At 43.7% G+C, this 12,500-nt stretch overlaps 1 protein-coding gene across 3 annotated transcripts in view; it reads right to left on the reverse strand.

Moving 5' to 3' along the window:
* The window catches only part of sez6l2 (seizure related 6 homolog (mouse)-like 2), a 42,440-nt gene that overhangs the window by 26,046 nt on the left and 3,894 nt on the right, over positions 1-12,500 (reverse strand). For all 3 annotated transcript variants that reach the window (XM_042082240.1, XM_042082238.1, XM_042082239.1), the window contains exons 4-8: positions 11,177-11,395; positions 9,840-9,970; positions 8,008-8,200; positions 6,483-6,668; positions 5,908-6,091 (exon numbers count right to left, since the gene is read on the reverse strand). In XM_042082240.1, the coding sequence (XP_041938174.1) occupies positions 5,908-6,091; positions 6,483-6,668; positions 8,008-8,200; positions 9,840-9,970; positions 11,177-11,395 (913 nt within the window). The remainder of the gene's footprint in view (positions 1-5,907; positions 6,092-6,482; positions 6,669-8,007; positions 8,201-9,839; positions 9,971-11,176; positions 11,396-12,500) is intronic.

Raw genomic sequence — 12,500 nt, forward strand, 5'->3', positions numbered from 1 at the left:
TTTAACATGATGTTATCTCTATTTAACATGATGTTTTGACATTGACATTGTAAACGTTCTCTAAGGAGAGTGAAAAGCAGTTTGCAGTAAAGCTAACCAACGTCGTCTCTATCGCAGGAAAAAAATAGCGAGCAGCCTGATAACCAAATGAAATGCTCAGCGGGCCGGATGAAAGTGCTTGGCGGGCCGGATCCGGCCCGCGGGCCGCAGTTTGCCCACCCCTGGCCTACAGCCTACAGAGAGCAGAGATACTGTAGGGTTAATAATTACAGCCTACAGCCTACAGAGAGCAGAGATAGGGTTAATAATTACAGCCTACAGCCTACAGAGAGCAGAGATAGGGTTAATAATTACAGCCTACAGCCTACAGAGAGCAGAGATAGGGTTAATAATTACAGCAGAGATAGGGTTAATAATTACAGCCTACAGCCTACAGAGAGCAGAGATAGGGTTAATAACTAGATGTACCGCATAGCGGTACAAAATATGACCGCCGCTCAGTCCTGTACATCTGTTCCGCGAAAATAAATCACACTTCAATTTGTCTCCATATTTTACTCCATCCCCCACTCTTGAAACTTTTGTGTATGCTTGTTTGGCATGCCTGAGTGTGTGTGTGCGGCTGCACAGAAAGTAGCCTACTGGTGCTGAAAAGGTGAATAGATTGTAGAATAGCCAAAGAAGATGTAGCATTGTTATAAAACCTTTAAAATCTCTAAACAATCACAAGTAGGGCAGTTCATCACAGTTCATCCATTGCAACTGGATTGATGAAAGGTCACTTACACCTGTAGGCTACATTGTATTTGGGAAAAGCAAAAGGTATCAGCATAATGTTATTTATTTATTTATTTATTTATTTATTTTTTATGTATTTTTAAACAAAAACATCTCTGTCAGTTCCATGCCGTTTTCAACAGCTATCAAAAACAAAGGTCATTTTTGGATGGATGGATTTTTTGTGAATGTTTCTTCTTCTACATAAGATTTTAGTCATCTTTAGTTCATGTAATACTTTATTGTCAATGCACAAATTAAGTAACAGTAGTCTGAAACGTTATTGTTAATGCACAAATTAAGTAACAGTAGCCTAGTCTGAAACGAAATGCTGTTTTACATCTAACCAGTGGTGCAAATAACTGACATGTCCAAATGGGCCTTGATGAAATGCGTCGCTAGACTGTTCATACACATTTTAACGGGCCAAAGTTGAAGAGCTTTTGTCCGTTATTGTTAGTGCAAATATAGGCTGATTCATGTTCCCTTGCATTGTTTAACTGAGGTCCATAGCTAGTCTGGCTTTCATCAGACCAAGCTCAATCTTTTAAGAAATCAAAAAATAAATAGCGGGCAGATCAGGCTGGGTTCACCCAGCCTAGTCCATAGGCACCCGATATTGTTTAATTTTCCGATTGAGATATACACGCTCTGGCTATTCTAAATGCAAAAATGCATCAGGGAGTTATGACAAAACGGTAACTAACAAACTAGATCCTAATAGAAAGCTGTTAGCTTCCCTAAGCTACAGGTAGGATTATAAGGTAGGCCTATTTACAACATAAATTGTCAATAGGCTATGCTGGCGACACAAATAAAATCTCCTTTGGAAACCAATGGCTTACGCCTTACAGTATCAAGCGGACTTAAACTGTCATATCGTGGCGAAAAGGTGTAATAACATTCACGCAGCTCCATGAGTCAAGGAAAGCGCGAATGAAGTAGCCACTTCTAAATGGGACCCACTACACAGTAGCTTAAGGTGTGTTGCTAAAGCAGCCATAATGAAATGAAGGTGTCATTGTTTGGATACTTCACACACACGTGCTTTTTAATTTCACAGACTACAACTACCAAGCTGTAATCAAAGCACATCGATTCCCCTCTCACACCATGCACGCACTTAAAACAAAATAAACAGGCATCTCAGTCTCACGCATGTATAGGCAAAACTGTATCAGACCGGTGTAACGTTGGTAAATCTTCCATTGCACAGAATGATTTTGTAGCACGTGCAATAAATGACAGTCGAAAGATACAAACAGTGCTGCTATCAATTTGCTTGGTATAACCGCATTTATAGTTTTCTACAAATGCAATAAATCAAATGCCTCCATCACTCAACCAACGCTAACGGTAACATTACCTAGGTCCTTATTGATATTACAAGATTAACGTACCTGCAGTAAAAACCAAGCATGTCCGATAAACATCCTCAGATTTATTTCGGCTTCAAGAAGAAATGGGAATTACACTTCATGTGAACATCGTCCTATCCTTATTAGATGTCCGCTGCGGTAAATTACAGTCCTTGTAGGAAGCGTCCATTGTTTTTTCCAACCCACTTTTAACTTCCAACAAAATTACGTCTCACTGCAACGATGCGCCATCTAGTGGACAAACGACTACTTATCGCCAATACTGAAAATGCAGCCATGATGATGATGATGAATATTTATTTTGGCTTTCTTTTAATCCTACTGAATTTGTAATTATGTATCGGCGTTCTAATACCGATAGTATGTGGGTGCCTGTGTGTGTGCATGTGTATATGTGTGCACCGCCATTTACAGGCCAATGAGTGTACAGTCACTAAATGTACACATAACCTAATTTTTTTAGACCCCCCCATGGATGAAATTCTACGAAACTTGGCATACCCCCGGAGAATGCCAGGTCAATCATACACATAAAATTTGGTGCAGTTCTGAACATCTTAACTGAAGATAGGGGCGATTAAAGCAGAATAATATTGCATTTTCATTTTTTACCGGGGGGTGGGGGTGCAAATCACAAATGAGTGATTATGAGCCAGGTTGATGTGGGCCCTTGAGACCAACATACCATAAAAGATTCTTCATCCTCAGTGCCACGGTTCAGGTAGTTATTTAGGAAAAACTGTTTTTTTTTTTGCGGTTCAGGGGGCCCAGCACGGGGGGGGGGGGTTGGTGGTGGTCCCCGGGACGAAATGAAATTTTTCCGTAAAAGTCTAGTGGGGCTACATACCCACCAAATTTCATGTACCCCGGTGGTTCGGTGTCCCGGGTATCAATGACCAAAAATTCAGGGAGTAGATGACGGGAAAAATTCTTGAATTATGTGCATGTGTGCGTGTACAAATTTATGTTTATGTGTGTGGGTGTGTGTGTGTGTGTGTGTATGTGCGTGCTTGTGTGTTTGCCTGCGTATGTGTGTTTGTGCATGTGCATGCATGCTTACATATGTCTACTGTGTGAGTATGTGTCATACGTATGATTACTGTAAATGTATGTGTGTGCGTGTGTATCTGTTTATGCACATGTGTGCACATGGAATGGGTTAACATGACCCCTGGAGGCAAACATACGGAAAAAATTGGTCATCCTAGGCCCTACAGTTCTCAAGATATTCACAGAGAACTGTGTCTGCCCTACCCTCCTTTCGGGGGGTCCAGTCCAGCGGTCGTTGATTTTACCTTACCAAAAGCCTATGCATGCCAGAATGTATCCACCAGCTGCCTGCTTGCAGCCTACTTCCAAAACTCCAAAGCTGCTTGCTGTCGGATTCGGTTCCGAAGACACAAGTTGCCAATTGTGTATCAACAACACTCAATAACAGTTTATGTAATGTGTTAATCAATTAAATTCAGCTAGTTCTAGAGTAGGCTATTCAACTAGCATGCTTGCTTGCGAGACTCAGGCTGTGCAGTCGGCACCCGCTTCCTTATTTGGGTTTTGGGTTGCCAGGTTTTAGCCTATGACAAAACGTTTGAAATTGAAAGTAAGTGATCGTGTATGTGTAGGGTGTAGTTCATACACAATCTGACAACCTGGGAGATGTCAGACTCACAGAAAAAATGAATGGATCAATAATTTTAAAATGAAGTTTGATGGCCATGCAAATTACTGGAGTTTTCCGGGAGAAATACCAAAACGGGAGGGTGCTGGGAGATGACCTTGAAATACGGGAGAACCCGGGAAAAATGGAAGTGTTGACAAGTATGGTTTAATGTAGAAACTTCATTTAAACTTTGTTGCGTAGGTCTTCTTAGAGGACTGGTGAGCAATGTATCTTTGTAAACCTTATAGTTTTTGAGATATTTTAACGAAAAACAACCTTATTTTCCCCCATAGACTTTCTATTGGCCATTATGACATCATAAAGGGTAATTTAAACTGATTTGCACCTGTTCCAATGACCACCTGCTCAGCTGCTCAGCTTGACCCCATTTCTCTCTGAGTCTCTCTCCATCTGCTCAGCTAGACCCCATTTCTCTCTGCGTCTCTCTCCATTTAACAAGAATACAAGGCACCTTCCATCCATTTAACTAGAATACAAGGCACCTCCCATCCATTTAACAAGAATACAAGGCACCTTCCATCCAACTGTCTCTCATCCATCCACTTCAAACCATTCATTCATCCATTAAACTATCTGTCTATCAACATTCATTAAACTATCTACCTATACACATCCAATCAACTATTTGGCTATCAACGTTCATTAAACTATCTGTCCATCAACATTTATTAAACCATGTCAACCTAGGAATCACCATAGCAACCAACATGATTACCCTTGCAACCAGCATAGCAATTAGCAACTGCTTTATTTGGCATAGCAGCCACCATAGCAACACCCTAGGAACCACTGCAATTACCCTAGTAATATTAGTACAATAGCAGCCACCATAGCAACACCCTAGGAACCATTCCAATTTCCCTAGTAATATTAGTACAAACCACTCTCCATTCCATTTTCCCTCCATCCATCTACTTCCAACCATTCATTCATCTATCAAAAAAACATAATCACACCCCTAAGCCTCACATTGTTATTTCATTCCTAAACTGTTAATATGTACATTATCTACACAGTTAATATGTACATTATCTACACTGTTAATATAATTAATATTTAATATGTACATTATCTAAACTGTTAATATGTACATTATCTACACTGTTAATATGTACATTATCTACACTGTTAATATAATTAATATTTAATATGTACATTATCTACACTGTTAATATGTACATTATCTACACTGTTAATATGTACATTATCTAAACTGTTCTGGTCTTGTACGTGTTTTTACTGTATTTTGCTTTTGTTTACATGTTTGTTCTGTTTTTTCTGAAATGTGTTGTAATAGATATTTGTCTTGTGTGTAATGTAGCCAGTTTTACTGTACTGTCTTGTCTGATGGGTATATTTGGTCTAGGTATCAGCTTGCACAGCTTGCCTAGTCACATACTGTTTTTTCTGTTTTGTTTTTGTTTGCCGTTTTATTCTGTCTTTAGAACTGGCTAGGGACAACGGATGGAAATTAGCACTCACAAGCTAAATACAGCTAACTTATTTACAGCTTGTCTGTTAATTAATGAGCATTGTCCTAATAAATAAACAAATAAATCAACATCCATTAAACTATCTACCTGTACACATCCATTGAACTATTTGTCTATCAACATTCACTAAACTATCTGTCAATCAACATCTATTATACCATAGAGGATGAAATTCCCGTGCACAGCCTTCCAGGTGCTGGTGAGGTGCAGTCATCAATTGATAGATAGGAGAGTGAAGGATCACCGCACACTGGTGGGATTTCTTTGCTGATTTTATTTTTTAGTGAACAACGCATTTCGCCTATGCTTCATCAGCTTCACTCAGTGAACGACGCGTTTCAGGTTCACTGATGAAGCATAGGCGAAACGCGTCGTTCACTGAGTGAACTTGATCTATTATACCATATCATATTAACTGTTTAATTAACTACCTGCCACGACCATGTCTGTGATTCAAAATGACTGTTAGTATTTAGGTACTGTATGTGTGTGTGTGTGTGTGTGTGTGTGCGTACCAATGTGTGCATGGTGCAGGGCAGGCAGGTGCTTACGTATTATTCATAAAAGTGTCACTCACTTGTCGTTGTCCTCATCCAGAGCCACTCTCTCGAAATGGAGGTGGAGCCTGTGGCCCTCCCTGGCCTCCATCAGCCAATGGCAACTGAGATTGGTGCCGCCGCTATGGTTACCGGCAGGGGCGATGGTTGGGGAGAGAATACGCCCCACTGTGGCGTTCCTGATCCAGCCACCACAGGACACAGCTGGGAGGCAACACACACACGCACAAACATACACACCATGGATGGACACCCGATTACTATGGACAGACACCCGATTATTTCTGATTGCAACATAATGTTAACGTAATACTGCACTACCACTACGCTACAACACCATGCTACTGTAATACTGCGCTAACACTATTTTAGCATAATAATGCGCTAACACCATGCTAGCATAATACTGCGCTAACACCATGCTAGCGTAATACTGCATTAACACCATACTACTGTAATACTGCGCTAACACTATTTTAGCATAATAGTGCGCTAACACCATGCTAGCGTAATATTGCACTAACACCATGCTACTGCGCTGTGACTGTGTGTGGGTGTGGGAAGCAGCAGTGGGAGGATGTGATTGGTCGCTTACCCACACAATGGGGCTGGGCTGAGCTCCAGCGAGGGCGTGTGGTGTTCAAGCAGGTGGTGACCTCGTGACCTCTGACCTGGAAGCCTGGGTCACAGTGGAAGTGGGCCTGACCCCCAGGGTGAAGGTCAGTCACCGTCACCCCTCCCCCCTCCAGAGGAAGAGGAAACGGACAGGACAGCAGGAATGCTGAGGAGAAGAGAGGGATGAAGAGAGGAGGAGGAGGAGGAGAGAGGGATAGAGGAGAAGAGGGATGGAGGGAGGGAGAGGAGAGGAGGAGAGAGAGAGTGATGTAGGGATGAAGAGAGGGAGAGGGAAGACAAGAGGGATGGAGGGAGGCAGAGGAGGAGAAAAGGAGGCAGGGAGGGAGAGGGAGGAGGAGAAGAAAGGGAGAGAGAGAGAGATGAAGGGGAAAGGAAGGAGAAGAGACAGATGGAGGGAGAGAGAGGAGAGAGAGGAGGAGAGAGGGAGGAGAGAGAGAGAGAGGAGGAGAGAAGGAGGAGAGAGAGAGGGAGAAGGAGAGAGAGAGGGAGAAGGAGAGGAGAGAGAGAGGGAGAAGGAGAGAGAGAGGGAGAAGGAGAGGGAGAAGGAGAGGGTGAGAGAGGAGGAGAGAGAGAGGGAGAAGGAGAGGGTGAGAGAGGAGGAGAGAGGGAGGAGAGAGAGAGGGAGAAGGACAGGAGAGAGAGGAGGAGAGAGGGGAGGAGAGAGGGAGGAGAGAGAGAGAGAGGAGGAGAGAGGGAGAGAGAGAGGGAGGAGAGAGGGAGGAGAGAGAGAGGGAGAGAGGGAGGAGAGAGAGAGAGGGAGGAGAGAGAGAGGGAGAAGGAGAGGAGAGAGAGAGAGGGAGAAGGAGAGGGAGAAGGAGAGGGTGAGAGAGGAGGAGAGAGGGAGGAGAGGAGAGGGAGAAGGAGAGGAGAGAGAGGAGGAGAGGGTGAGAGAGGAGGAGAGAGGGAGGAGAGAGAGAGGAGAGAGAGAGGGAGAAGGAGAGGGTGAGAGAGGAGGAGAGAGAGGGAGAAGGAGAGGGTGAGAGAGGAGGAGAGAGGGAGGAGAGGGTGAGAGAGGAGGAGAGAGAGGGAGAAGGAGAGGGTGAGAGAGGAGGAGAGAGGGAGAGAGAGAGGAGAGAGAGAGGGAGAAGGAGAGGGTGAGAGAGGAGGGAGAGAGAGAGGAGAGAGAGAGGGAGAAGGAGAGGGTGAGAGAGGAGGAGAGAGGGAGGAGAGAGAGAGGAGAGAGAGAGGGAGAAGGAGAGGGTGAGAGAGGAGGAGGAGAGAAGAGGATGAGGGAGGGAGAGATGGAGAGAGATGGAGAAGAGAGAGTAAGAGGAGGAGAGTGAAGGAGAGAGAGAGGATTGTAGGGAGAGGGGGTGTGAGAGGGGGAGTGAGAGAGAGGAGGAGGACAGAGGGGGAGGAAAGGAGAGAGAGAGAAAGGAGGAGGAGAGGTGGTGAGTACCAGCCAATCACAGAGCAGATTACAGTATTGGGACACAACTGAGTGCTGGCATCGGCCAATCAGAGAGCAGATTACTGAGGAGTACCCTGGTAGTGCAGACTGAAGACCCCGTGATTGGTCTGCCGGAGGCTGCGATAGTGAATCTGCACCTGATTGGTGGAGCTCCGGATCACCTGACCCTCCTTCATGATGGTCTCATTGGCTAGCAGTTCTGGCTCCGCCTCCCCAACACCCAGAATAGTCAGGGACTCGTCCTTCGACAGATTGACCTTCTGGACCTGCACACACACACACACACCTCAAATATTAACTCTCCCACACACACACACACCTCAAATATTAACTCTCTCACACACACACACCTCAAATATTAACTCTCTCACACACACACACACACCTCAAATATTAACCCTCACACACACACACACACCTCAAATATTAACTCTCACACACACACACACACACACACCACCGATATTAACACATAACACATAACACACACACACACACACACACACACACACACACACACACACACACACACACCCCACCAATATTAACACATAACACACACACCCACCACAATATTAACTCACACACACACACACACCACAAATTTTACAGTGTAACCGATACAGTGCTTTCATCATTACTCTGTCTTTTATCTCAAGGATAAGGAGTGAGAGCTGATTGGATAAGGAGTGAGAGCTGATTGGATAAGAACTGATAGCTGATTGGATAAGGACTGCTAGCTGCTAGCTGATTGGATAAGGAGTGAAAGCTGATTGGATAAGGACTGCTAGCTGATTGGATAAGGAGTGAGAGCTGATTGGATAAGGAGTGAGAGCTGCTAGCTGATTGGATAAGGAGTGAAAGCTGATTGGATAAGGAGTGAGAGCTGCTAGCTTATTGGATAAAGAGTGAGAGCTGCTAGCTGGTTGGATAAGGAGTGAGAGCTGTTAGCTGATTGGATAAGGACTGCTAGCTGGTTGAAGAATTAAAGATTCATAATTATACAGGCAATAGCTGACAGCTGTGAACAGATACAATGAATCTAATAGAGTCTTTCAATGGCAGCTACGTTAAATGAATCTAATAGTCTTTCAATGGCAGCTACGTTGCATACGTTAATCTAAAAAGTCTTTCAATGGCAGCTACGTTAAATTAATCTGATAGAGTCTTTCAATGGCATCTATGTTAAATGTTTTGAAAAGGAACCAATGAACAAGTGTCAACACATTTTCAAGACATCATCAGGTGCCCTTACAAAAATGAAATGTTTGTGGCAGATTTGCAGCAAACTTCTGGATGATTTCTGGGAAACAAATGAGTTCACTAGAAAATATTACCAGAAGTTTGCCAGTGTTGGCCGCTAGTTCTGGCAAATGTGTTTGCCAGTGATTTACCACAACACTTAGCCAATAATGGGAAACTTCCATTGAATTTCTGGTGACAAACCTAATTTGCATATGGCATTGCTGCAAATTTGCTGCAACATTGCCAAAAGTTAACCACAACCATTTGCAACAAACCTAATTTGCATGTGAAAATATGACCTTGCCAGAAACCTGACATTTCCTTAAGGGTGATCAGGTGAAGTTGATCACAAAGGTAAGGATCAGTTGGATCCCAGTTTCATGAAGTGCATCCTAGCAATACAAAAATACTGTAGTACAACACGCAAACACACACACACAAGTATTTTAAGTATTAACACAACACACACACACCACTCTACGCCGTTTCCAGGGTAAATGGCAATGTTTACCTGTATCTCTACGCTGTATCTGGGGTATAAGGCAATGTTTACCTGTATCTCTACGCCGTATCCAGGGTAGACAGCAATGTTTACCTGTATCTCTACGGTAGATGGCAATGTTTACCTGTATCTCTACGCCGTATCCAGGGTAGATTTACCTGTATCTCTACGCCGTATCCAGGGTAGACGGCGATGCTGTAGGTGCACTCCAGTGGGGACAGAGGAGCTGCCAGGGGGTCCAGAGACTCAACCAGGCCCTCCAGCCCCGTCAGGCTGGCATTACACTGAACTATACAACACACACACACACACACACAGAGAGAGACATTAGACTCAACCAGGCCCTTCAGCCCCGTCAGGATGGCATTACACTGAACTATACAACACAGAGAGAGAGAGAGAGACATTAGACAGATATGCTGGCATTACACTGAACTACACAACACACCGAGAGAGAGAGACAGAGAGAGAGAGAGAGAGAGAGACATTAGACAGATAGGCTGGCATTACACTGAACTACACAACACAAAGAGAGAGAGAGAGAGAGAGAGAGACATTAGACAGATATGCTGGCAATACACTGAACTACACAACACACCGAGAGAGAGAGAGACAGAGAGAGAGAGAGAGACATTAGACAGATAGGCTGGACACACACACACACACACACAATCATTAGACAGATAGGCTGGAGTTACACTGAACTAAACACACACACACACATACACACACATGTTAGCATCATGTTAGCATTAGCACTGAAAACTATACTATATGGTATATACACTATATGGTCTTATCATTGACCATACATTATCCTGGGATCAGTGTGCTAATGCTGTTTTTAAAAAGGGCCAACAACGTCTGTATTTTCTTAGGAAACTTAATTTTTTTAATGTTGATAACAACATTTTGACTCTTTTCAACAAGTCCTTTATCGAGAGTATTCTCTCCTATTGTATTGTATGGACATTCAAAAATCACACATAGGAACAAATTGGGGAAGATTGTAAAAACCTGTGGAAAAATCATCGGTAAGCAACAGGTAGACCTGTATCAACAATATCTGACCAGATTGGCACAGAAGGCAGACAAAGTTTGCATGGATACAACCCATCCACTTTCAGTGGAGTTCAAGTCGCTCCCTTCTGGTCGTAGATATAGATACCCTGACGTCAGAACCAACCGAGCAAAAAACTCATTCATCATTGTTGGGAGGGGTATGACAGGAGGAATATATGTGAAGTAGGCTACTGTGCAGTAGTTTTAGGGAAGTGCAATATACTTCTTTTTACTGTATTCTATTTATTGATGTGTGTATGTTATGTGTTAGATAAATAGTGCTGTAGATGTCTGGTTCAATGTTTGTGTTGTGGATTATGTGTCAACATGCCTGTACTGTAAAACAAATTGCCACTCGGGGACATTAAATTTTTCTAAGTCTAAGTCTAAAGTCTAGCAATCAGTTAGCATTAGTGCTATAGAGTCCACCAACCGGGAGTGTGAACCGTAGTGATGGTTGTCGTGGTGATGAGGGTGGTGGTGGTCTCCTCCTCTGTGGGGGGGGAAGTGACCCCTCCCCCAACTGACTGCCCCCCCCTTGGAGCGGAAGATGATGTCACAGCCGTTGTAAGGACACCAGGGAACATCACCGTAGAAACAGGCTGAATGTGCCTCACAGGTGGGACCGCCTGCGTAGGGTCAGGGGTCGTGCCTGTAGAGGTCAAGAGGTCAGAGGCCTGTGAGCTGGCAGAGATGGCTAGTGTCTGTAGTGTCTGGAGATGGCTAGTGTTGTGATGGCTAGTGTCTGGAGATGGCTAGTGTCTGGAGATGGCTAGTGTTGTGATGGCTAGTGTCTGGAGATGGCTAGTGTTGAGACGGCTAGTGTCTGGAGATGGCTAGTGTTGTGATGGCTAGTGTCTGGAGATGGCTAGTGTTGTGATGGCTAGTGTCTGGAGATGGCTAGAGTTGTGATGTCTCTCTTGTTAACATCAGTGATGTAGAAAGACTTTGGTGGATTGATAGTCCACAACTGATCATGGGACAAGCTCTCAAAACAACACCTACTGTAGGGGTTTGAGTTCACACTCAGCTAGCCGCTATCCAGCTAGTCTATATCCAACTAGCCACTCTACAGCTAACTTACAGTATATCCAACTAGCCACTATACAGCTAACTTATATCCACCTAATTTATATCCAGCTAACTTATATCTACCTAGCTTACAACCAGCTAGCTTATATGCAACTAGCCGCTATCCAGCAAACTTATATCCAGTTAGCCGCTATCCAGCTAGCAGCTATCCAGGTAGCCTATCAGTGTGCTCTGGAGATAGCTACCGGAGATTGTCTCTGTTTTAAACATAATACATCCATTTAGCAGTTATCCAATTAGCCTGTATCCATCTACACTTTGTCTCAAATGGCGTACTTCTGCACTTACATTACCTCATTTGATTGTGTGAGGGCAGTGTTTCCCCCACGATGTATTTAGCAGCGCCGCAGGGTGTTCAAACTGACACAGTACGACCATCTTTAAATTTAACTTGTTATGAATATTAAGAAAAGTTAATAAAATGATATATGGAGTATAACTGAACAAATGAAAAAGATTTTAGGCAAAATATTGGGCAATTTGTCTGCAACCCAGCCAGCTCCGCCAGAGAACCGATGAGCAAAATGCCAGCGGACCGCCAGCTATGCCCCCAATGGACCGACAGTGGTCCGCCAGCCTCTTGCTATCTGGGATGTCGAATAGAGGACACCAATAAAGTTATATTGATGATGATGTTAATATAAATTAAATTCTTCATAAAAATG

This window comes from Alosa sapidissima, chromosome 24, assembly GCF_018492685.1.
Source record: "Alosa sapidissima isolate fAloSap1 chromosome 24, fAloSap1.pri, whole genome shotgun sequence".
Taxonomy (NCBI): domain Eukaryota; kingdom Metazoa; phylum Chordata; class Actinopteri; order Clupeiformes; family Clupeidae; genus Alosa; species Alosa sapidissima.